We start from the raw sequence: 26,804 nt of genomic DNA on the forward strand, positions 1-26,804 counted from the left end.
ACGTTCAAGCTGCTACGCAACGCAAAAGGTTTCTCAGTACTTAGTTACAGTCCATAAATTTTAATAATCTGACTTATTAAAGAGAAGCGTATTTGGGAGACAAAACAGCTGTGACTTTTAAAACACTATTACTTCTACATCTTAAAATACCGTTAGGGGGCTTTGCTAATGCCTGGTTTTAGCTAACTAGTACATTATAGCACAGATAGGTAAGCAGCCACAATTCCACCTTCAAAACGTCACAAACCCACAGAATCCCAACAGAATGGTAGGGGCTGGAGGGGACTTCTGGAGATCATGATGCAAATTATAATGTGTCACTTGGAGATGCTACAACTGCAGCAAGTAGTTCATGAGCTTCTAAATAACCTTTTAATGCACTGAACAGAAGGTACAAGAATTTCAGTACTCAACGTATGATGGGTTTTAATACTGAAAACAAACTGGAAGGTTGCATGCAATTTTCAACCTGTTTTTGCATGCACCATATGACAGAAAGGCCTAACCGTTGGACAAGGCTCAGGCTAAATTCAAGTTATAGTTGCCCTTTCCGTCAACCACAGGCTCAGAAAACAGCATGAAGACATAGGAATCTGTGCTCATCAACGTTGACAGCTATACTGAAACCTATGCTTGGAGAAGCCATAAAAGGACAAGTGAACCCTAGGACTGCATGTAGGTCTTCAACTAAAATAGCCCATTTTCAGGACCACCCGGTTTAGTTGCATCTACTTTGTTTGATGGCTGACACAGTGAAAAGAGCAACTTCTAAATGCAATAAAACACAGACACTTCAAGGCAAGAGACAGAATAAGAAAGGCGTAGGACTAAGGCCACATCCAAAAGTCACTCCCATTCGTCAAGAGGGTAAAAGTGTAGAGGAACTCAAGCAGTCGAAGGCTACCAGTGGTACTGAAAAAGAAGAATAATTCTCAACATGCAATACCCTATGAGTCAGTTTTTCACTTTCTCCTGCATTATTTTGAAAGCCAAAACAAGGCAAGAAGGCAAGGCTGTAAACAAACGTATCTTTATAAAAATACACTGGACTAAAAAAACCCCACTATGTAATAGCATTATAATAATTTCAGTAAAAATAAGGGGGGAGGATCACAAAGGTACAGAAGGGTGGCACAAAACACCACATGCTGACCTCTATCTCTCGGAGTTTGGCACGCTTTTCTTCACTCATTTCTGAGTACTTGACTGATGACTTGGATTCAGGCATTTCTTCTTTAATAGGATTGGAATACATGTGTTGCTCTTCTGACTTAGAACTCTGAGTGTCTTCCTCATCTTCACTTTCTTCTTCTTGACTTTACAGAAAACATAAATATATGTATCAGTTAATCCCGTAAGACAATTATCTGGTACAAAATTTGCTCTCTCTCCTATTTAGTTTCTACGATTAGTTAATAGCTTTGACATCTGTTAAGTAAAATTGTAGTACTTAAAGTCTGCAGCTACAAAACAGTCTCCATCTCTTTTCATTTAATTAAATCCTTAGGTCTGATTACTCAAATAATTTTCACTTTTCTTATAAACAGAGTGCAGAAGAATTCTGGAAATTTACAGTCACCAAATCCATAACCAATTCAGCCACAAAGTCAGTCTGCTACCTCAACAAAACGTTGTTTAAGTGCTGCTATTGTACTTTTCAGATATAATAAGTTTTATAAAAGAACAAAATTTACTACACTTTTGCTTTTTGGAGACAAACCTGAGACATAGGAGATACTCAAAATCATATTCTCACACTGGCCACCAGAGTGCTGCAGTACTACACGCAAAGCAGCACGATACTTAAGCAGTACTAATGGATGCTCTCAATTGCCTAGAGAGCAAAGGCTGCTCAAAACCAGGAGATGGTGTGGAGTCTATCAGCATCCAAAGAAACATCAGAACACTATTTACTGTTTTTTAAATTTTTTTTCTACTTTCAAAATTTCATTTCTGTTCTGCTTTTATAACACATAGATATCTATCTTACAGGGAGTTCTAAAGACACGCAACCTCAGATGCAGAAAATGAGTAAGTTTTTATCAGAATGAAAAAGTATTTACTTTGGAATTTCCTCCTCCTCAGATTCCTCATGTTGGTCAAAAAGCTCCCACTTAGAAGTGGTAACAGCTAGAAGAGACAGTAAGACAACTTTAACAACAGAAAAAGCTATCACTTAATCTGAAAATCAGTGTTTGTCATTATATAAAAATCACAATGTAATAACATTTACTGGCACTTAATAGACTATTGCATAGAAACACGCAAAACCGCAAATGATCAGAATATTTGCTATTCACAGAGCTATTCACTCACACTGCATATTGCATTCCAATAAATCCTTCCTAAGCAGTCAACTGTTTGTCAGTTTGTAAAACCTTATCTTCCAAACAAATAGAAAGACTGACAAACACACACCCTTTTTTTTTTTTTTGTATTTATTCTTAATGAACTGGAAATATGTTTTAAAGGTTGGTAGGTAACTGAAGCAGAATAACAAAGAGAGAATACACTGTTTTCTTCACTGAAGTTAGAACCACAAGAAGAAGTTACAACTGAAAATCCTACTGTATTACTACAGAAATCATATTAGCACTTTTAAACAGATCGGTTGAAAATAATAATGTCATAGATAAGTGACGTTAAGCTTTCAGTTTACTTCTGGAAGCATTTTAGTATAATATATACTTTGAAAACCAACCTTGAGCTTCCAGTTCTGATTCATCCACTGCTTCCCACTTCGAAGGGGCAACTTTAAATATAGGCTCATTCTTTTTTGAGTCTTCAGTCGTATCCACTGTTGGAGAACGAGACACAGAAATATAGTTTCTAAAGCTCTTCAAAAGTTCACACAGAAGAATCCTAATATAACAATCAAATGTAAGTACTGAAGTGTACTACACCATTTTACTATATGCAAAGAAAAGAAATTAGGATTTGGACCCTGATGTACATAACATCAGAAGACACCCGCTGCGTCTCTGAAGCAATTACAAATCTAAAAGCAGTTCTAAAATGAATTAATCCAAGACCAAAGTGAAATTAAGCTACATGCTATGCCATGAAGCTACGAGCCAGGTTAATTCTTGGCTGTAAAAACTACTCAGGGCAGGGGTGGGGGGGGAACAAACAAACAAACAAACAAAAAATCAGCAAAAACTGAAGATTCAAATTGAAAGTAAATTTGGAACATTTCGTACAAGGAACTCCATCAAGATCATCATCCAGCGATTTAATTGGGACTCCGTCCAGATCATCAATAGGAGCAGCATCAATAGGAATTCCATCCACATCTTCTAGTGGAGCACCATCGAGCTCTTCCTCAATGGGAGCACCGTCAAGGTCATCTGGTACTTCCTGAGAGCAAATAATAACTCTTTCAAGAACAAATCTGCACTGTTTTCCTTTACTTTTCCAGCTATTAGTTCATTTCTTCTTAAAGGAGTAGCTGTAAAAATCTCTAAAACCCAAAAGCCTCAACTTCAGCAATTTTTGCTACCAAGTGCAGTTGACTGTTGCGGAGGAAAAATACAAAAATATCCTCCTATGAAAACATCATGAGCAAGAACTTGGAATCTGTCCACAAAGTACTGGAAGCTTTGCAATACCTATACTCAAAAGAAGAGATACTAAGCTGAAGTTGAGCTCCAAATGAGTCTATTACTGTCAGATAAACTATACTTACTACACATGAAAGATTCCCTGAGAACCAGTAACCTGAACAACTGACAGAAATCAACCATTCAGCAGCAACATAAATTTCAGGAACACACACAAATTATAAATACACCCACATGTTCCACCTCTTTAGGAACAGGCACTGTCCGTATGTGCACGCTCACCCTGCTCTACCACTAAGACAAGTAAGCTACCCTTCCAATTATCCCATAGGTCTCTCTCCTGCTGTTCTGAAAGGCATGTTTCTGCAGGTACAAAATGAACTTATCCTAAACGTACATCCCTTTACTGGTGTCCACTGACTTGCTGCTCTTTAACAATTTTATGTAACTGTGAACATATCAGTATACATTCAATTAAGTGCTAATGGTCATTCTAGAAATTGCTGCAGTATAACTACAAAGTTAGCAACTTGCTGCTACAGCACAGCAAAGACCAAAGCATAACATCACCAGTGTAAATGATCTATCACAACTTAACAACAAACTACAGAAGCTCAGATGGCTCAAATACATCCGAGTGTGACACTCGCACAGCAAGACAGTGGCTGACTCAGGTAGCCAGATGCGCAGTTATTTAGAACTCTTAGAAATTTACACCAGTGACTGAAATTCTGACTCAAAAGTCAGACAGATACGACAGAGTATTTCCAGTACAACAGAAACACCTGTTACTCTGCACTGCCTTTGCTCTGAAATGTTTTCACAGTGTAACTCCGCCACAGCACCTAATCTCCAAGCAACAAATACATGAACAGATTAAACAGTATTTGCTTCTGAAAATATCTGTTACACCTGTACTTAAGAGCAAGGATTCAGAGGAAAAAAAGGTTCATTCACCCTAACAGAGACATCAAAATAATTCTTGCCAGACCTATTTTATATTTTCACGTTTATTCCTCACCATCTGCTAGCATCTTTACCAAGGTCACTCACCTCTGCTTCTTTATCTTCCATGATATTTACAAGCCCCAAGAAAATATTCTGTAGTTTTATCAGAAATGGTTCTGGATAGATTGCCCAGTCCTCCCATGCTCGGAAGCATGTCATAACACGTTGCTAGAAGCAATAGGAAAAAGAAAAATTGCTAATAGATTTGTACTGAGAAATTCTAAATGATCGGAAATACACCACAGAGAATGACTACTGTACACAGCTACTCCTGTGTGTGTGTATATATATATATATATATATATATCTACTGGAGCATATTACAGTGATACCATGCTGGGCAAGACTAGTAATTCCACGAAAATACAGAGATACAAGAACTACTTTTTAAAAAAATCTCATTTGGGTTTCATCTTCCCTTTCCATTCCTGTGACACCATCCCTTTCAGCTGTTCACAGTTCCTACCCCCAGAATTTCATTCTGCCCAGATGTTTAAAGCAGTGCCTCCAGCCAATGTAACAGAAAATAGCTTTCTCTTTGTAAAATAAAGTAACTAAAATTAACACTGGCTTATTTATATTATCGAACCGAAGTTATGTTCCCACTTCCTTTTTTTTGTAGCAGTGAAGTATATTTGACATTATGAGCCTCGGCTCAAGCTCAGCACATTTAATGTAGCTGGAGACACAGATATTAAAAAAGTCTACTGCCTGTCTTTACCATAATAATTTAATAAGCAGTTTTAAAATAGCAGACAACCAAAACTGATTCGCCATCTAGAAGGACTGGGAGCAGACAACCAGAACAAAGACTTTAATACAACTAACCACACAGTAAGCTCTTTTTATTTAAAGCTTCTGATTTAAAAAAAATATAAACAAGAAAAAAACCCCAAAACCTGTAGAGGCATCTTTAAAACAGGAGAAGGAAAAGCTAGGCTGAGCATGAGAACAGTAAGAAGCAAAGCACTTGATCTCAAAAATCACTCTCCGCTACAAATGGTCAGGCTGCTTATCAGATGCCAGCAAATAAAACCTATCTCAAAAATGTTAAAAGTTACTTTATACTGTTATGTCCAGCAGTTTCTTTCCACACTGAGCAGCCCAAATTTATTTTTGAAACTGAAATACAGGTTGTCCAAAAATAACCAGAGAACTAGAAGGCCTTGTTTGCAACTCAAGCTCTAGATAGATATCCTCTCAAATCTACAACATACATTTACCAGTACACTTCAGCTGTTAGATGCTCATTTCCTTCCATAACTGCAAGGCTATCTTTGCAAGAGAGAAAACTTTGTGTGGCTGGGTTTTTTTGTGGTTTTTTTTTTTTTTAAAAAAAAGCTTAATTAGGAAGCTTAAGGTCTAAGCCACCTATCATAGTAAGCAATCTCTTGTGCAGGAACATCTCTTTATTTGACTTCTATGTCATGTAAGTAACAATGGAATACATACCTTGAAATTTTCAGACTGTAAATGGCCTTGTATTGTACGGTAAGTAGCATTGAGATCAGAGAATATCTGACATAATTTTGTTTCAAAACTAGAATTAAACATATACATTTCTTTAGTTAAACTTTATCATATATGTTTGCTGGACATACATAAGTAACGAAAATACCTGGGACACAGGACTTAAAAGCACAAGATTCTGATCCCTAAAGTAGCCAAGAACTGAACTATAAAGCAAGTATGATGACTACGTATTAAATCACCTTGGACAACAACAGAACTGTGAAGGAGATCTTCACATCTGCTGCAGCCTCTTTATACAGCCTGGAAAGATCGGAGGAGGATAAAAGGAGTTTTACAGCCTTACACACAATATAAGAACTGTCTCATAATGCAACGTTTTGTTTTGTTTTTTAAATGCTTCGTTAGGTTTCTGTTCCAATTTACTCAGTGAGGCCCTCAGTGAAGGCACAGTGACTAACAGCTGCCTGGCTCCCCTTGAGCTTCTCTCAATGCGCAAAACTGGCACAGCAAAGACACTTCAACAGGAAAAATCATTTGCATTGCTATTTTTGTAACATGCTGAATATTCCCCATCATGCTACCATAACAAGAAGAGATGCCAGGAAGCAGACACAATCAAACATCTAAATAGGACAGAGGTACTCTCCCTTGAACAGTTTTCCTAAATTCTGCTTAGCACCTTAGAAACAAATAATACCCTTTTAAGTTCTCCAAAATTTATGGAGAATTAAAAAACACCTTTTAATAATTCAAAAAAATGCTATTGCAAAAATTTACTTCTTCGCATGGATTATTTGCTATGCCGTAACTTGAATATTATCTACAGGCTCTTTCTGTAAAGAGGCACAAGTTATGCCCGCTGCTGTGAGGTTCCATGCAAGTAAACCCTTGCATAGGGTATACACACTTCCTTTTCGCATTACAAAGCAATCCTAAGCACTAACATGTTACATCTTACACATTTTTATGCAAAGAGATACAAAGATCATCAGTGTTGTAACAGTATCTTCATAGAAAAGTGTGAACTTCTCTATAACCACATTTATTGGGAGATAAAAGAAATATCAATCTGTTTCATTTTGTACAAGTCATCAATCGCCTAAAACGTTATACTTACAATTTTCTATAGTAGGAAGCATTGGCAACTTTAGCTGAAGAGTTGTACAACACATCCGACACCAGATATAATCTTGCAATCTACAATACAGAAAGACCAAATTAATATAACTCTAGAGTTTAAATCATCCTGAAAATCTATGCATTTTCTCAGAAAGAATACAAGATAGTTTAAACTCTCTAGAAGAATCAAATTAGAAATACGTGTAACACAGGCGTATTGTTAACAAACGTGCTAAGAGGCAACTGGTCTTCTGCTACACTAAAGGGTAGCCACCGTAACACAGTACTACATGGTATTACTAAGGCAGATCACAGTGCTGAAATACTTCTTTCCTTGTTTGAACACACTATTACGCTGTTTTCAAGTTCACAGTAAGGCAGAACACCACTTCCAAGCACTTTCAGAGAGAATAAGAAATACATGACAAAGTCCCACAGACAAAACGCACACTTAAATCCAAGCCCACGTTTTGATACAAAACGTCAATGCTCCCTGAAACCTCTGAAATAACGCTTGTAAATGACATGCACGTGCTGTTCAGTGAGCTCCTCCCCAAAACCACAAGATTACACAGAATCTCCACACCTTCTTAGGCAGAGGCGTCTTCAGAATGGACAATGATTCTGTAATGCAGTCCACGATTTCTTCAGCAGCTTCCGCGTTATTTAGGCAGAAAACCATTGCATCCCCGATATCATTCTTCCGAGGCGTTAATCCACGCAGAATCTCCTCTAACTTGTCCCTCTGTCTGAAATACCAGGAATTTTAATTCTTTCAATAAAAAATTAACAGTACTTTGGAGAATTTTCATTTAATTGTGTTATGTATTCATCCATTTTTAGGACAAATGCAATTTTAAGTATTTTTATATCCTGCTCCCTGAGTTTTTTCAGTGATTCATGAAAATATGCATCCACTTTACATAAATCAACAAAGTGCAAAACATTCCCACTCAAGTCTTGACTACATACAGAAATCAAAGAAAAATAACGGGGCAATACCTAATGCAGCAGATCAGTACCTCTAATAAAACAATTATCTTTTCAGATTTAGTTTAACCCTAAATCAAAATGGATAAATCTAAAGCACGCAAGTAATTTTTGCTGCAGAAAAAGAAACATTCAGTTCAGAAAGCCAGCAAGAAGCAATTATTTCAGGTTTTCCCTGACCTCCATATACAGAGAACACTCTCAAAACCGTACCATTGAGCCTCCCAGAAGGAAGATGTAAGAAATAAATTCTGTATTAAAACCTCCAGAACCATGCCTGGTATTGTAACTATGATGAAAATAATAAAACAAGGACAAATTCCACACACTAAGAACGCAGTTGGAGTACAAATAGCAAAATTAAGACAATCACGTGTGTATTTCCCCCACCATAGCCACCCCTACCACACTTCGAATTCACAACAAAGAGCTCTGATGATCTGTCTCTTCCTGCTTAGTAACAACTGCTCCCCATTTTAATTTCTGATGAACAGCATCACTAAATTTAAGACCATAATAACTGTTTAGTTCACGATACCATAGCAATGTTGAGAAAGGTGCTATAATAGGAGCAGAAAACAGGAAAAAAACCCTCTCATTGTCCCTATCTCCTTCAAAGAAAGGGTTAACAACAACTGGATTGAAAGGACCCATTGTTCAATGGTGACAAATCCAACCAAATCCAGAACATACTTAGCGACAAGTATCATCAAAAAAAGACCACCTGAAAAGCACTGACGTTACAAGAGTTTCTAAGTAACATTAGGGATGCCTCACTACAACTACAAACACAACACGAAAAGACAAGCAGATTAGCAGCTAAACTAGCACTGTAAATTGATGGAAGTTCATACTCTTCCTTAAGTGCACCCTTCTTGTTTGGTTCCTCCACAAACGCTTCCGTTTCTTGCTCTTCTGACATCCCATGCAAGTATGGATTCAATGGTGGTGGCCTCCAAAATGATCCATTTTTGAACATACGGAAATCTTCTGTCCTCCACTTGGTAGGAGCATCTCCCTACCCAAAAAATATATATATATATTTCTAGTGTTCTTTTATGTAATTATGCTTGAAGTTAAGAATTGTCACTAAAATTCCACTTGCCTGAAGAATTGAGTAAAGTTTCCATCTATAATATACGTGGGCTGGAGTCTGGTTTTCAAATAAAAACCTAAATCAAAGAGCAAAGAAGAAAAACAAAAGAACAAAACACATTCTAAATTATTTCACTGAAGCAAATTCAAAGGAAGTAATAACAAAACATCACCTAACCCTGCTCAGAATCCCCCTTTAGCTACCAAGCGAACTCAAGGTAGCTAAAATAATTTACACCCACAGCACAGCTGTGCACAAGTGCAACTGCTCCACACAGATACCGGTGCAATCCGCAAGGCAGAGTGCACAGTCCCATAGGCACAGCATTGCTCAGAGCTAAAAGCAGAACAAACAGGGTCAGAAAGAACGACCGCGTGGCCCCAGCGCAGGAGAATCATCAGTGGAAAGAGCCTCCACAGGAGCAGCTGCAGCCTCAGCACCAGTGGGGCAGGAGCTCCCAGTCACAGAGTGCGGTTGCTCCGATCGAACACTAAGTGACCTGAAGCTTTCCAGCAGTAACCTGTCTGTCAGAGCACTCTGACGAGAGTGGGAGGTGTGGGGAAAAGCAGCACATTTTTAATGGCCGGTCCGTTTTGACCTGCGTGTTTTCTCAATTTGTACATAGAAAAATCAAAATTAAGCACTTCAACCGTACTGCACATAAAACATTTCTAAAAGGTCATTCAGTATTTCCCTGAAAACCTTTTTCAGGGACTGCATTTCACAAGGAATTTGGAAACTGATCCTTTTTTATTCCATTAATGACAAAAGCTGGAAATTCTGACAACTTCACTATGCCAGCTGAAGTTTAATCCTATTTGCGCTGACGTCAAAGAAAAATGACTCCCAGCTCTTGCTGAAGGTTAGAATCAGGCTCCAGCAAGACTGGCCCTTACATTGAGTCAGTCTGTCTGTACAGGGGGGATTCTTTTTAAATGTATGCTACTGTTTCCACTGATGACTTTGAATCCCTCAGAAAAGTAGGTGTTAAATGTAATTTTATGTATTTCTTTTATAAATGTATTTCATAGTGTTTACAGTATTTTATTTATTTATATGTACACATTAGTAATAGCTGGAATGAGCGTGCAGTCTTCTTCATAAAAAGCATTTGTACAATTCGTAAAATTTAAATCTGCAGACAAAGGCAGACGTGGCAAAAACAACTCTTACTAGTATTTCAGAAATGCAAAACATTAACTCCAGTTCAAACAGTTAGAGCTATTTCAAATTGAAGCAAAGCAGTAGGCACCTGAACATTGGATTGTTGATTTCTCGGTTCATGATCATGGCTTCAAACATAGGCCCTTCCCGTACCACAAACTCTATCATTCGATGTATCAAAGCGAGCAAATTCCTACAACAACAACACAGTTAAAGAAAAATTGATTCAGACCTAACACTAGATAAAACTACACTCCACCTAAGATACTACAACTGTGCAGGAGATTATTTTGCTGTATTGTTAAGAAAACTGTGTAAGAGATAAGGTAACATGGAACATAGTATAGCCTTGCACCATAGACACGGGCATTCTAAAATAAAAACATTCCTAAGAGTGGTGGAGGAAGAATTTAAGAGGAGACCTCATTCCTGAATTGCCACGGCTTACCCTACAACCACCTCTTGCTTAGCAGAAGCTTAGCAGTCTTTACGCATAAAAAATGGGCAGCTGAACACCGAAGTACAGTAACTACCAAACACTAAGCCCTCATCTAAATTGCCTAAGACCGAAGTGTTAGCTAAAGCTCTACAGATGAACAAGTGGCTGAATGTTATACTCAAAATCAAACACGCATACTTTTCAATATTCAAGAGAAACTGCATTCAGCTTTCAAACTGTTCAAGTGTGAAAGGAAAAGCAAGTAGCTTTCTCGGTGCCAAACCAGGCAACAGTTTTATTAAATTTAGATAATCTCTTTTAGGCTGACACAAGTACTGGCATAGGACAGAACTGTCCATCATTTCATGTCATACCATCCAATGTTTCCTCCCTCGTAGGCTCAGGTGAACCAAATCACAACAAAAATAAAAATCTGTACTCGTTCCATTCAGCACTACATCCTCAGACACGCGAGGAGCAGATGTGAAATGCACATTTTTCAAGCCACATCTGAAAATGCAGGGCCGTTTACGAGCATGCTAACAGGAGACAGTCGTGTAAGCTTTAGAAAGAACAGTACATCTTCCGTTTCCAACTTTTGGGGGGTTTTGGAAACAGGATTCCGAACTTTCAAATATAAATTACCTACGTATATCAAAAGTTTCACAACGCATGTCCTTTAAATGTGATGCAAACAAAAAAAATATACAGATTTTCACTTTTAAAAATTCCTTTTCTTAGATGTAACAAATGGATATTGGTTCTTTATATTTCTCATTAGATTTTCTTTTAGCAATTTTTCAATTATTAAAATTCAAAAAATATTACACTGAAAAGCTGCAGAACCTTCTATTATTATTAGGATTATTTTCTGCCATGATATTCAATGTTCTGCCCCAGCTATAATGCACTAGATCGAAAAGAAATTTCAACTTAAAAACATACTAACAAAAACCTGCCTCTGGCATCCGCAGACTTTGCAAATGTTCTGTTTTATACCAGCTAGCATTAAATCTGCATTTGCCTCCAGTATTTCGCAGAAAACCAAGCACCTACCTACAGCTCAATTTCCCTGTCTGCTTGTTCTGTATAATCCCAGAAACACTGTACGGAGGACAGAGTCTCAGTAATTCTGCAGCCATTTTATTTAAAGCAGTGTTCTGAAAGTCTAAGTAGCACAACTGTTCTTGTTACATGAACTGTATTTGAAAACATCGCTGAGAAAAAGATTCAGTCTTAGCTTTCAAGCCCAGGAGCTATGATACCATTCACTGATTTTAAGGCAAGTTCAATGCGATCATTTTTGGCTTCCTGCAGAACCATGGCATTGGTTTCCATCCACTTTTTCTTTCATGAAGTACAATAAAGTTGTGTCAGAGCAGCTTGTGCTTGAACAAGAGCATCTGCTTCGGAAAGACCTCAGATGCATGAGAAAAGATCCAGTACGTGCCATATCTGTCACACACGTTTTGGTACATGACAGGAGTACTTGGAAGTGAATTCCTCAGAGAAAACTTGAGTATACTCGAGGCTTTCTGTTTATTAAGAGATGGTAAAAACCGATACTGAATTTTTTCAGACAATGGACAATAGCTAAATGTATTATCCAACCGAAGTCAGCCAAAACCTTTGCACAATGCGATGCACGGTGTGACAGTCTTCACAATTGTCATTAGAATCTTTGAAAATCATTTAAAAAATGAGAAAAAAATTAGAAGTATTTTCAAATACAATTCAATTAACAGGAGCTTTTCTTATCAATTAACAGGAGCTTTCAAAACGCTACAGTAAATAAAATGGAAATGTGTTTTTCTCTGACAGCTGATTACTCTGTAAGCACTGCAGAGTTCTACAAGTATTTGTTGTACTGCTTGGTATGGTTCTTAAATCAAGACTCCTCCTGCTCACTCTAATTATTCGTGTCTCTACCCAACAGAAATTGTGCTGTCCTAAAACTTCATGAAAAACACTACTGCATTTGAGCATCTCTTGACAAATACGTTAATACACCATTATAACCAGCTTCACAAAACTCTCTCTTACCCCCCACACACGTAAAAAGAAAAAAAAAAGGGACTTTGTGACAATTAAAACAGTGTAGCAAAAAAAGATTATAGTTTTAACTGCATTATTTTAAAATGTCATTTAGCTTAAGTTGGCCAACAAAAAAAAATTTCAGTTATAATAAAACCACATTTATTGGAGCCGATCGTACCAATGTCTGGTCAAAAACTGTATACTTTCCCAATCCATCCCATGATGTTTTCCTGGTCCCCCGCTGCCGCAGACAGTTCAGCTGGTGTTGCTCACCAAGGCCAATGTCAAAGAGAATTTGGTAATCTTTTGTGCTTATTTACTTTTAAAACAGTGTTGTGTTCCTATGTTTGGGAAAAGGTCTTAGCTTAACTGAGCAAGAGTACATCTACACTGCCGTGAGGGTAGGAGCACTGACTAGGACCGAAACGTCTAAACACCCTTGCAATACAGAACTACCTTTTCCAGGGACCAACATTTTTAACTGTTGCACATTAACGAAAAGTAACAGAAATCAAAGCTGATTTTTAACTGAATTAGTTACAAACTCTACAAGTTAAGAAACAAAAAAAGACAAAGTGAAAGGAAAACAAACCCTCAGCACCACAGTGGAGGCAGCTGCATCCCAGCTGTGAAGCACTCAAGAGTTTACGTCAGGACGTATGAAGTGTCTCCTCTAAGAGAAGCTATTTCACCCTAGTGTTCACTAGGCAGCTGCTTCACCCCGCAACTATTTCTAGTGCTCAAATTCAACACAAGAGATAATTATTTAAATTTATGCTCACTAAACAAAGAATTATTAAGATAAGGATAATAAAACTGTAAAACACACATGCTTCTCTCAAGTGTCATGAAAGAACCATTGCTCAGCCAAGCCATTACCTTTTCCTCAACATCACCATTTTTCTTTAAAATTCCGAAGGGGAAATTTTCTATATTTAGATCAGTAATAATAAAGAAAAACATGTACCTTTCTGTTGGGATAACCACTTTGACTATGGCTTGCGACAGAGTCTGTATATGAAGTCACATCAGATAATAAACATAGAATATGTGAGTATTGTTAACAAGTAACAAGCAAAAATATACATATGCAATGAAAATACTACACATCTATCACAAGTTTTGCAGGCAATCACTGCTGTGAAGTTATAACTAAGCAATTACACAATATGCAAATGGTTGTGTCAGTGAACCATAAACGTTCACTCATTGCAAAGTATCAGAACATTCCTGTCAGAATGTACACTGATGCACTGAATAGGTACTACACTGATTACTATTAAGAAAGGAGCTCTTAAATTTATGAAAAGATTCTCAACTATTTGACTTGGATCACACTGGCATTACTTCATTCCCAAGTCTTACAAAAAAAACAGCCCTAACATTTACGTGTCATTCAATGAACTAACAAATTCTTATAAAGGTAAATCAAGTCGGTTCGTGATTACAAGATACTTACCCTTTTTATCAGCTAATATTCCAGAAAAAAGAACTTTGAAAACTGACTCCATAATTAGTCAGTTTGAAAATTGACTCCGTAAGTAGTACTTACTCCATAAGCAGCATAAAATACTTACTCAATGTCCAGATTAATTACCTTCTACATAAAATACATCAACTACTCTAGTGTAAAAATAATGCTACCCAAATTAAAGCGTAGTGTTTTTTCTAAAGAAAACAATTTAGATACTGCAATTTGGCAGCCAACAAAATGGGGGGACGTAGGAGAAAAAGATCCAGGGAGCCTGGAGGGGGAAAATGATAGCCAGATTTAAAACAGCACTAAAATAAATCAAGACCCAATACGCTGTACCCTAACACAGACATGAAACAGAATGTCAGGAATTAAGTAGGTTCCCCCGGGCTACAGCAGGGAGCCAGTGAGTTTGCACACTAAGGGCCGCCAAAGTCAGCCTGAACAATACAAATCTAGGAAGCCATTGAAATACTGTCTCAGATGTAGTATTTAACAACGAGATATGGCCCAGGGTACTGTAAGTTACCTTCTCGAAATCTTCCTTGTTTTTTGGTGGCGGTAACATTGGAGCATTAGGATTCTTCAACCTCTCCCTGGGCTGGGCATTAAAAGGCAGTCCTGACGGAGGAGGTGGGAGGGTATGCTCCATCATAGAAGGCGGAATGTATATTGGATGTGGGGGTATAGGTACAGCTTTGCCCCAGCCCAGCTTCATTTCAAACGACATAATCATCTTGCCTGAAGAAGTGAAAGTTCAATAAATAAACAAATAAAAAATCCCTCATGATTTCTCCACGCAAATGCAGCATTGAGGTTTGCCTGCCGTGGTTTACTTGTTGCTTACATTGCTGATTCGTGTATCACATCTATCAGACTACACCACGTACACAGGAAAGCCTGTTACGTGAATTTGTAAATCTTCCCCCAGCGTACGTTTCCAAGAGACCACAGTGCACAGTTACTTGAATTGCTGGGGAAGGAGGGATTTTAAACTTCTTTTATTCAGCACATCAGAATGAACAGATTAATTTTTAAATTGTAATATTTCTGCACTTCAATTCTTCAGAATATTTTGTTCATAATAACAAATTTCAAATTTTGTTAGGTAACAAGATGTAACCAAATGTAACCACCAAGCAGAAGTTCTACATACTTTAAGCCTACTTGCTGCAGGTCTTAGTGAAGGACCCTTTTGAGCAAGCTATGCAAGGGCAACCTTGTCTTTTATTTTCTTTTTGTCAAGGATGCCGACTTCTGATTTTCAGGCTTTTCCTGAACTGTAAGGACACAGCTTTCTTCACTGCATAGGGTTTTTTTTTCTTTTTTCATCATAAAACATAGACAAGATGGTCCATACGCAATATTACACATCTGGTGTAGTACAGTTACCTCTTCGGTATCGGGAACTTAGCCATTATTCAAAAGAACATAACACATTTATAACCAGCTATAGATTACACCCTGTGCACTAGTAAATACAGTCACAAAAAATATATTGTTGGTAAGTAACTACAAGTAATAGATTCCTTCTTAACACAGTCTGTTTAAGTTGGAGAGAGAATCCATCTCCCCCTCACATCTTCAAAACAGTCAGAAATTGTAAACCCTCACCCGCAGCAAAGGCTGTCAGTATTCCCAGCCCTTGTGTACACCAGTTTGATAACACTCAGCTACCAGTAAAACACTCAGTGTAAACTGAAAGTACTGCCAGTGCGGTGTCCACTGCAGTTACAGGACATCTATCCCTAGTCTGACAAAACAATTTGCAGACATGCTTACAGTTATTCCTCGATATTCCTACAAAGATAATTACAATTTCAAACTAAGAAATGTGTTTACCATTTAAATTCTTTAGTGCTCTTTCAGCATCTCTCCTGTTCATAAAGGCAACAAAGCCACAATTTCTTTCTCTTGCTCTTTCTTCGTCAGTTCTTGGCCACATAATTTTAACACTCGCTAATGGTCCAAAGCGTCCAAATTCTTGACATAACATCTCTTCATTCATCTACAGGAAAAAAGGTAAAACTTAGCATCTTGCTACTGCTCTTCTAAGATACTTGTTCATACTACTGTCCAAATGTCAGTATCTTAATTTTGTTTAGTTTCTTGAAAAGCAACACTTCACTGATAGCTTCCCCAATGCGATCTACTGCAAAAACAGCAATTAAAATAATCCAGTTTTAAACTGGGCACATGCAAATTTTTGAGATATGATCCACCCTGCACAGAGACATACATTGAAAAATCATTTTCACTGAGCATTTTTGCATCTAGTAACTGACAGCCTAAACCCTAACTTCTGCAGCATCATGTACACAGCATTCATTCACATGAATGCTGTCTCTACAGTCACCAATTGGATCCAGTATACGAGACTAAATATATCCGTATGGCTTAAAATAAAAAGAGGGAGGTTGCCACTGAAAAAAGATTCAGCTGGACCCAAATATGCCAACACTGCACTTCACTCCTTGGCTCCAAACTCACCTGAGGATTAATGTTTCCGAGATACAAATTCGTTGTGCTTGGATCTCCAACATCATGTGACCCTGGTGCATAATCATCCAGTACTGCAGCCACAGCGGAAAAAAACAGAAGAAAAAAGAAGTCACAATCCTCCTTCTGCATTGAAGTGACAACATTATACTGAATGAGAAAAGAATCTGTATTACCACCAGATGATCTGTTTCTTCGTGAAGGAGCATCCACTGAATAAACAGAAGAAAAATAAATGTAATTTAGTCTATGAATTTTGTAGCCCAAACAAACGGTAAAAAACAACATCTACTTACTTGAACGACGCTGGCCATCTGAATCTGACTGGGGTGGCTCAAAACGACTCAGTCTACCTTTTGTTTTATGTCTTTCATCACGCTCCTCTTGTATTCTACAAAACAAGTACAAGTAACAACTTAATACTATACTGAAGTTTTTATTCCAACACTCAATTAACCTTAGAAATATGAGAAATTTTAATATTAAACAATGGACTTACTAAAAATTTCAAACTGCCAGTATGCTCAAATTTCTGTTAGTCAACTGGAATATATCATTCGTACTGTCAAGGCGTTTCAATCTCAAACAGAACTGACTTGGTTTGAGAAGCAGTTTACAAGACCCAAAATAAGAACTGTGCTCTGAAAGTGACCCAAATTCCATATCCAACTGCCAGAGAGCCACCGACTGTTCAGACGACTCTCCAAGATGCACACGACTCCTTAGAGACTATTTCTGCTCCTACCTTTTCTAAGCCTTACTCACGTGTGCTGTCACCTTGCAGGGTAACAGACAGCCCCATATGACAACTTCCAGAACACACAGAACCTCATCTCAGCTTACACCTCTGAGGATAGTACTCATACAAGTAACTGTATGGTTCTTTGTAGTTTGGCCTTAAATCCTGGTGCAAAAACACTGTGTACTAGGAATTCAAGCCTGCTAATTCAACTAACTTAGGACAACTGATGAACAGGCAGCAGTGAAGTTCACACACTACTCACATGGATTGACATTGCAGTACCTATTGTTATTTAATGCATACACGTTGTTTTCCAACTCTAACATAAGGCCACATACATGGCAGTCATAGTTAACACTCAATACACGTGCTGCTCTCTCTTGTATTGCACATTCGAAAGTGAAATAATCTGCTTTTGGAAGCATTATTCAGCTATTATGCAAGCTGAAGTACATCTCTCAACTTCAAGTCTTATTTCTGCATTAATACAGAAGCTCAATCCCATACCACATTCCTCCAGATACAGTTTTAGAGACACCGACAAAACATCGTATTCTTCCTGAGTCTGATACACATTTCAATTTGCCACCGACCCCTTTGCTACATCCCTATAAAGGGAAAAGTCAAGTACCTGCTTGTCTTGCTGTACCTTCACTAACTTTAACAATGCACGAGACCCCGTTGACAACAGTCATTTACAGGCTCACACTTGCTAGTCTATAACAGAACTGCATCCTAAGTTCCACTTGCAGGTAACACACTGAGAGCAGCTGTCAAAGAAACAAAACTAGGTTTCCGTTTTTTATCCTGGCAGATGGCTGGTTGATTCAGTCATCAGAGTTTTTATTCACACATAACTGATCCAAAAATCATCTTAGGTAGCTTTGGAAACATAACCAGTCATTCCCTTACCGGGATCTCTGAAATGCTTTGGTTTATTCTTCTGGTTAAGAGCCCTGGATATTCTTCTGCTCAGGAAGGCAGTACCAAAGTGTTTCAAAGGTCACAATCAAACATCTCTACTGGGCTTTTTGGGCTTGGTATTTGAACATTTTAAAGCCCCCGGTTGATGCAAGATCTCAAAACAAAAGCGCTTTTCAGCACTAGAGGTAAACACTTCCTAGCATCAATCAGTATAAGAAAGGGCGCACGTATCAAGGAAAAGCAGAGAACTAACGAGATGGCAACTGATTAACCAGACAAATCACAGGACACCTATACTGAGAATCTACCAGCATGGGAAAAAACAACAAAAACCAACTTAGCTTCACAAGAATAATCCTAAATATTGCCTGTAAACAGAAGACAAAAACCTTGCACCTTCCTTATTTACAGTAAAAACTAGACAAACTTACTGCTTTAATTCTTCTTTAAAAAGTTCCAAATTACTCTTCTTCTTTTCCTTCTCTCCCTTCTTCAAAGGCTAAAATTAAAGATACAGCAGTCAACATTTCAACAGATAAAATGAAACAAAAATAAAAATTGTATCCATATAACAAAATTTTAAGATAATTTCCATGCATATTTTACCCACAGCTTTCAAACCAAGGAAACTACAGAAGGAAAAAAAAAATCAAACACCAAAACAAAAAGAAACAAACAAAAAAACACCCCAAAACAAACCTGAAAACATCAAGACTGAGCACTATCAAACACAAAGCTAGAAAATATACAATTAAGGACAGCCTAAACTAAACTTTGATGCTTCTCATTGTTACAATGCAGCATATGTGCTCATCCTCTCTACAACACACAGATTTTAAATATCTGTGATGTATTTTATCAGTTTATTCCACTTAGAAGTTTAGAAGCTGACTACACCCCTAGCAAACCATCATGCTCTAAGTAACTTGATGTGTGTACATATATATGTAAATTATTTTACATATATAAATATTCGATTATTTTATCCACAAACATTCTACGTGAAGAGAATTTCCTTCTCTTGCTACCTTTCAGATACAAATACAGATCTGAACAAAGAGTTACTCTAAATAATTCAAGATCCTCAGGAAAAAACTCCTGAATTACGAGGAACACAGACTTTTTTTGCTGCTATATATGCACCTTAACTAACTTATGTGAACTCTTATCTTCAACAACATTGCTTTTATATAACCAGATTTAAACTAAAACGTTTCCAATAGGCAGACATACAAAATATTTATTGTGTTACACACTACATCTTTGGAAAAACTGGACTTCCTACTCACCCCAGGCAAAGTTGTTTGTTTGTTTTTGTTTTTGGGGAGTGTCTGCCAAATAAATAAAATCATTTTTACCTCATTATCTTCAACCACCATTGGACAGGGCAAGTGAGTAAAGTGACTGCATTACTTGATAAGTATTTATGACAAAGTTGAAAAGCAGTAATATTCTTACGGTAAAAATACTTGCATGTGACAGAACAGAGCTCAGTGTAATAAAAAACCCCTGTAATTCACTTCTGTAACCATAGAGCTTTACATACAATGAAAATAAAAACTGCCATCCAGTATTACCCCACTAGTCTAAATTTGAGTTTTGTTTAAAGCTGGAGGGCAGCTGGGATGGGATCACCCACAATTATCATGTCACATCTCATTTCCCACCCTACCAGGCAGTATCACGTATGTTTCACTTATGCTTAAGAGCTGTAGTAAGCTCTATTAAAAGACTTCTTAAAGATGTCCAAGACATTAATTATACGCTATACACATACAGTAGTAACAGTAATCATATGTAACTATCACTTGACTTTAAGACTAAGTTTGATCACAATATTTCTATTACTTTTCATAATGAAATCTCAGTTTAAGAACAACAAAACAGAAGTATCAAACCATACAGAAGTCAAAATAAATTAAACAATAACAGTTTAAAAACGTTCTACAATTTATTTAGTACCACTCAAAGAGTTAAAGGGACTTCTCAAACACCACCAAAAAAAAATAAATCAAAAAACCTCACCAAAACAGTCTTGGATTAATACAAAGGTCTTTTTTTTTTTTAAGTTAAAAAAACCACCTAAAACCAGATGGCAGCAAGGATTGGAGGTACTGTTACTCTGCAACAGTCACTGAATCTGTAGTCATGAGAAGTCTGGCTCAATGAGCAGGAACACAGTAAAGTCATAATCAATAGGCACTACTAGGTGCGTACACAGGGCTACTGCAGCTCTGCATTTCATCATCTTGTTATATGCTGTGGGATTAAGGTAACCAAAATTTCCACTTTCTCTTAATATGCGATAAATGCAGATAAAACTACTCTGCAAGATCACACAGACCTTTTTCTAAGCACCTCTAAATAAAAGTATGAGATGAATATTCAAGTAAGAAACTTACAGGTTTTTTGGTTTCTATCATTAAGAGGGATGGAGGCTTCTCATTAGATGGCTGGCTTGGTTGATTTTTTTGATCTGAAAATCGTGATGAAGGCTTATAGATTTTACCCCGTTTTTCATCTGTTTCATGCTCCTCTGAAATTAAAGGCAAAGTAAAAACAAATTATATTAATTATTGCTGCATAATTCTGTTTATTAGAAAGAATGTTGTTCTTTAGCCTTGTTAATTCGATTCAATATATTATTTCATAAAAAAAAAAGTTCTAATATACACTTTCCATAATTTAACGTATTTCAGTATGAATAACAAAGATTAGGTATTTTAAAACCTTCTTTCCCCCCTGAAGCTTAATAGACAAATCATGCCACCACCTAACTAGTGAGTCAAAGCGTAAAGAAGATTTTAGCACAAAGTTTCCTTTGCAGCTTCTAGCATAACATATTCATCTTAAAGTGCAACTCAAAGCCAATTTACTCAAAGCCAAATGATCTGCCAGCCCACCCCCAGAAAATGATTAGTTATACCTTTAGATGCATTAACGATTCCTCCTCTTACAAATGTTTTCACTTTATTACCATCACTTCCTTCAAAGGCAGCAAGGAATTCTTCATAAATTTCTGCAGCAGCCTTCTCATCCTCCTACACAGCAAATGTTAATCTATTTACTATCACCACAGAACAGTCTTCACTAGACAGCTATTCTTAAATTAGCTATGTGACACTCCTTTTCATTTTCTAGAGTTCATGCTACAAACTGCATCAAACAAGTTTCAATTTTAGACAGAATTCAAACTTCTGAGAAATGTAGGACGAACACAGCCCATTACTAAAATAAAAAGCAAATAAGGCCTGTATGCTCAAATGACTGCTCATTTACAGGAGTCTACACGGCAAGTTAGCATACAACAGGCGGCAAACAGAAAAGATCATATAATTCTACGTCAGAGAGCAGCATTACGAGACTGGAGCTTTGCTGACTTCCGCATCAGAACAGCACGTATTCCATCTCAGCCATTGTGATCTCAACCCATGTGACTGAGGGAGATTAACAACAGCATCACCTTTATGCATTTCCCAGAGAAGAAGTTAATTCAGTGACTTACTAAGGTTGAGTGAGACACGAAATTTAGCACTACCATGTTTCTTTAGGCTAGTATTTCCAACAACCTAGCAGGAGATATCCCACTAAAATACAGTAAGAGTTGTGTGTGTGTAAAGTTCAAAGCTCAAAATTTTCACAATTCCTACCTTACCAACTATAAACTACGTAATCCCGAAAATCTGGATGCTCCTGAGCAGCCTAAAGTTCACTATCAAATTTTAATGTTTTTATTAATTCCAAAAGAAGTAATTAGACAAAAACAGGTTCTACAGACTAACAAGAATGTGTATTGATACAATTTCAGGAAGGACGAACACTCTAATTAATGAAACCCAACGACAGAGAACAAACTTCATCTTGAGCAATACAACAATCAACGGATTTCACACAAAGAAGGAGAAAGCAGCAAGCCTTTCTAACTTAACGTCATGGATGCCAAGAACAAATTAAACATGTAAAATACTATTCATTTTCATTTTTAGAAGGCTGCAATTATCAAAACAAATAAATCTGGTGATAAAGCTGGTTACAATCCTAAAGCAAAATAATTTCAGCTCTGCATACAAAATAAAACGTTCATCCTATACCATTACCTTCTTTTTTAATTCTTCTTGCTCCTTCTTGCTCAGAGTCCGTTTAGTAGCGCTCATTTTGCCAATACTGAACGCTTTAAGTTTGCTTTCCATTAGAGGCTGCAAAAGGAGTAAGAAAACAAACATTACTTCAGTTTGTTTTGTAAACAGTTTAATGTTACTCTTCACTCTGGCCTAGACCAGAAACTGTCTTCCTCAAGTGACTTAACCTAAACAAAACTAAGAAAAGGCCACAAAAGAACAAAATATTAAGCTGTTAGCATCTACCTTCAAGGTATTTTGGCTGCACTTACGCAGTGATGCTTAAAACTACCACTTTTGCAGTAACAGTTCTTTAAAAACAAAGAAGCAAAAAATAATCTCAATTCAATAAAACTTCAAGACAAATAAGGCGAACAACTGCTGTATTACTCAAAAAAATCAGGTGCAAAAAGAGTTTCATCTAATCACAGAATACCACGTAAGAATGTACCTCAAGGATCACCTGGTCCAACCTCTCCTGGCAAAAGCACAGTCTAGACAAAATGGCCCAGCACCCTGTCCAGTGCTGGGGAATCCACCACTTCCCTGGAGACATTATTCCAATGGCTGACTGTTCCCACAGGGAACATTTTTCCTGCTGTGTTCAATCAGAATCTCCTCAGGAGTAGCTCACACCCATTACCCACTCCTTGTAAAAAGGGAGTCTCCATCTTCTTTGTAGCCACACTTTAAATACTGGAACATGGCCATAAGGTCTCCCCTAAGTCTTCTTTCCTCAAGGCTGAACAAACCCAGCTCTCTCAGTCTTTCCTCATATGAAAGGCTTCTCAGTCCTTTGATCATCATTTCCTCCAGGAATAATTTTCTTTGTAATGGGCTTTACTTCTAGTATCAGCTTCCTATTCAGAATTCTTTACATACGAAAAAGCCCTGTGAAAAACAACTGTTTGAAATATCTTCAATTTATGATCCTCGTTTAGTATCACAAACACCTCTTAGATCTGTGCCAAGCATACGACCAAAATAGCTTCTTTATTTGAAAAATGTTCCCTACTCCACCATTAAAAGGAAAATTATCAGTTACAAATTAATGCAGCACTGTCTGTGGAGTCATCTGGTTTATGACACTAAGTTTGTCAACATGAGCTGCTTATGACGGGTTTATCAGGAGCATTTCATGCATCTGTGTGCTTTTAAAGTTAATGAAATCCAGTTTCCTGTTGTCTGAAAGACAGCGTATCCTTCAGTATGACAAACAATCTATAACCTTATACACGTACACATATTGCTATGGCACAGCAGTGCAGACAAAACAAACACCACGCTCCTACCCAAGGCTCATTCTGTCATCAGGAAACAATCTCTCACTGTAATGTTACAGGATACCTGCAGATCAGCCACATGAATTTCAGTTCTAGTGACATAAGGGAAGCAGCTGTAAGATAACAAGAGTTCTGGCACTATGATCTCCTCAGTTTAGAAAGGGTCTCAGAAAAACAAACAAACAAACCTAAAAATAGCACCTTCAAATTGGCTGGAACAATATGAAGTTAATAGGATTGAACTAATTGATGCTAGTTACATTCCAGGAGGCAATTAGAACATTATTATTAACCATATGCAGCTTCACATAATTCCTAACAGAGCTATACAAAACCTGAACACCTTCTTCCTTCAAAATATGGAATACAGCGAAAAGGGTAAAGCAAATGATGGAACAAAGAGAAAGCTTCTAGCTGAGAAATCAAATCACTGTATGAAAGCAAACTCTCATTAAATACAACACTGTACTGACTGTAAGAAGGCACAAAGTACCGAAGTCTCAGCTCTACAGACAACATAAAATATTCACAAGAGATTTTAAAGTAATTTCTCAAACTGTAGCCAGTAAAGCAAGTCAATAAAAGGATCTACTTCTTTATGAAAAGTTTCTGCTATCACAACGGGAATAATGTTATCTTACAAGCAATTTAACAGATGGTAATTGGCATTTTCATATATGAAATCCTGAAGAAAATCCAAACCACAAAATGAATTGTCCAGTATTAACGTTCTGTCTGGCTCTTGCCGCCTGTTTTCCTTTCAGCTCAGAAACAGGTAGGCCTTCACACAATGTAACAACCACACGACCAAGCAAAGGTCTCTTCAGTGGAGAAAAATAAATAATAAAAAAAGACTAGGTAATTATTCTTACCTTTTCCTTTAAGTATATACTCTTAGAAAGAAAAATAAAGGATGAAATTAGGGCCACACAGTCTTAATTTTGAGAAGCCAACTGTATACAAAAAAGCACTTTAATATACAGCGACTCACATAATGAATCACCTCATATTTTGAGCTATTCCTTAGTATAAGATAAAAACATACAGAGTCCTTACAGATTCTTCCTGTTCAAGTATCTATGATGAACGCAATACGATGCAGCAGAGCTTCCTACACTAGTGGTTGTTTTAAAGTTTCAAGGAGTATTTAAAACACGAAAACCAATGGTTCATTTACAGACACCTACAGATCGGACAGCCAATGCACCAGAGTTTGCCTCCAGCAAGCAGTTTTCTTTAGAGAGCAGGCCTATTTGAGTTCATGGGTTTGGTCTGATTTTTGGGGGGGTTTGTTTTGTTTCTAAATATTTCGGACTTACGTGCGTATCAGCAGATCCAGTGGTGTGCACTGCATCAGGCACTCTGACCTGAAGAGAGAATGAACAGGAAGTGAGGCACAGAAAACAAACCAACCAACCTCTGGCTTTTTCAGTCAGTTCTTTGAATGGGATTTTCACTTCAACCTCCATGTGCAAACACACAAGAACAAGGAGATACAAAAGGTATTTTAATTCTGTATTTTAACAGGGTCGCAGCATGAACAACGTCAATACAAGGCAAACAAGGGATTAAAGACAGACCATTATTGTTACCATTAAAAACATGTAAATTTTCACAGCTGGATTTTCTAACCATGCCACTAACACCACCACAAGGAAAAAAAAACTAAGTTTCCCACACTGAATCTGCAAGAGTTGTCATAAAAGGCTGTTAAAGATTACATAAAGTGCTTGATTATACTTGCCTTACCATAAAATCATTTCCAAAATTCTTGTGGATAGATGGAAGCCAGCCACCTCAGGAACACTAATTTAAGTCCAATTTGTGAGTATGTACTAATTAACATTATTACTTTAAACTGAACTTTAACATGTAAGCCAGCATATACACAAAATTTGCATGGGCTTCTTTAAAAATCAGGTTTTCAAATGAATGGAAGTGATGTAGAACACTCCAACAAACAGGACTGAACACATTTTTAAATCATGTAATGCCCAAATTCCAGAAAACCTGACATAACATCTACTCCTAAGACATAACTGCCTGATGCACGATTCATATTGAAATTGAAAACTGAAATTTCAGTCAAAATAAAACACTTCCATTAGCTGAAATCTATTCATTATTTACCGAACATCAGCACTAACATACAGTGCTCATCTCCAGTCTTCCAAAACAGACAAGCACCAAATGCTTTAGAAGACAATTTACTAGACCTCATTTTCATTTTGCATCTGCTTTTCTCATCAACTAAGATAGAGACATTTATCTTTGGACCAGTACATTCCTATGATTTTCAGTCAAATCAATTCAGAAAAAATGGTAGACTTCAAGAACAAGAACTAGGTCCACAAAGGTACAGAGAGGCATAAACACACAACCCTTCAAAGGAAGAAGCAAAAGGCTCCTAGGAATGTATGGCTGGGGTTCTTTTAAGAAAGATAAAGGGGGAAAAAACAAACAAATTATGTCTTACTCTCAACCACCTCCCTAATCCACTTACCTGCAGCACTATACGTTACTCCCAAAGCACATCTTCACGCAGAAGTTAACAGAAAGTTTAGTTCACATGTACCAGTAGCAGTTCATCAAAATACACGCGGAAGGAAATATCACAAGCAGCTTTTACCAACACTGCTTCCTGCAAATTTTTCCTCTGTATTTAGTGCTGGGTTTTTTTGTGGTTCACAACAGCCTATGGCACTCAAATCGATAATCTGTTATCCGCAGTTCTACATACTGCAGAAATGTAGCTTAAGGAAAACTGTCCTCCCCCAGAAAGTTTAAGAATGTATAGCATAACATCACACAGATAAAAAAAAGACACTGTTCAAAAGAACTTCAGAGCCTGAAAACAGCATTCTTCCTGCTGCCAGCT

General features: G+C 37.3%; 1 protein-coding gene across 1 annotated transcript in view; it reads right to left on the minus strand.

The window, feature by feature from the left end:
- U2SURP (U2 snRNP-associated SURP domain containing) overlaps positions 1–22,715 on the minus strand; it is a 35,049-nt gene extending 12,334 nt beyond the window's left edge. Inside the window, exons 1-21 of the mRNA XM_010179504.1 lie at positions 22,623–22,715; positions 21,452–21,566; positions 20,928–21,061; positions 18,957–19,024; positions 17,156–17,250; positions 17,039–17,071; positions 16,851–16,933; positions 16,203–16,368; positions 14,890–15,101; positions 13,854–13,897; positions 10,499–10,603; positions 9,256–9,322; positions 9,005–9,168; positions 7,747–7,909; positions 7,159–7,238; positions 6,021–6,108; positions 4,614–4,736; positions 3,201–3,357; positions 2,702–2,797; positions 2,064–2,130; positions 1,154–1,316 (exon numbers count right to left, since the gene is read on the minus strand). Coding sequence (XP_010177806.1) covers positions 1,154–1,316; positions 2,064–2,130; positions 2,702–2,797; positions 3,201–3,357; positions 4,614–4,736; positions 6,021–6,108; positions 7,159–7,238; positions 7,747–7,909; positions 9,005–9,168; positions 9,256–9,322; positions 10,499–10,603; positions 13,854–13,897; positions 14,890–15,101; positions 16,203–16,368; positions 16,851–16,933; positions 17,039–17,071; positions 17,156–17,250; positions 18,957–19,024; positions 20,928–21,061; positions 21,452–21,566; positions 22,623–22,715 — 2,316 coding nt within the window. The remainder of the gene's footprint in view (positions 1–1,153; positions 1,317–2,063; positions 2,131–2,701; positions 2,798–3,200; positions 3,358–4,613; positions 4,737–6,020; positions 6,109–7,158; positions 7,239–7,746; positions 7,910–9,004; positions 9,169–9,255; positions 9,323–10,498; positions 10,604–13,853; positions 13,898–14,889; positions 15,102–16,202; positions 16,369–16,850; positions 16,934–17,038; positions 17,072–17,155; positions 17,251–18,956; positions 19,025–20,927; positions 21,062–21,451; positions 21,567–22,622) is intronic.
- Positions 22,716–26,804: the final 4,089 nt, after the last annotated feature.

This window comes from Mesitornis unicolor, unplaced genomic scaffold (genome assembly GCF_000695765.1).
Source record: "Mesitornis unicolor isolate BGI_N332 unplaced genomic scaffold, ASM69576v1 scaffold11562, whole genome shotgun sequence".
Lineage (NCBI taxonomy): Eukaryota > Metazoa > Chordata > Aves > Mesitornithiformes > Mesitornithidae > Mesitornis > Mesitornis unicolor.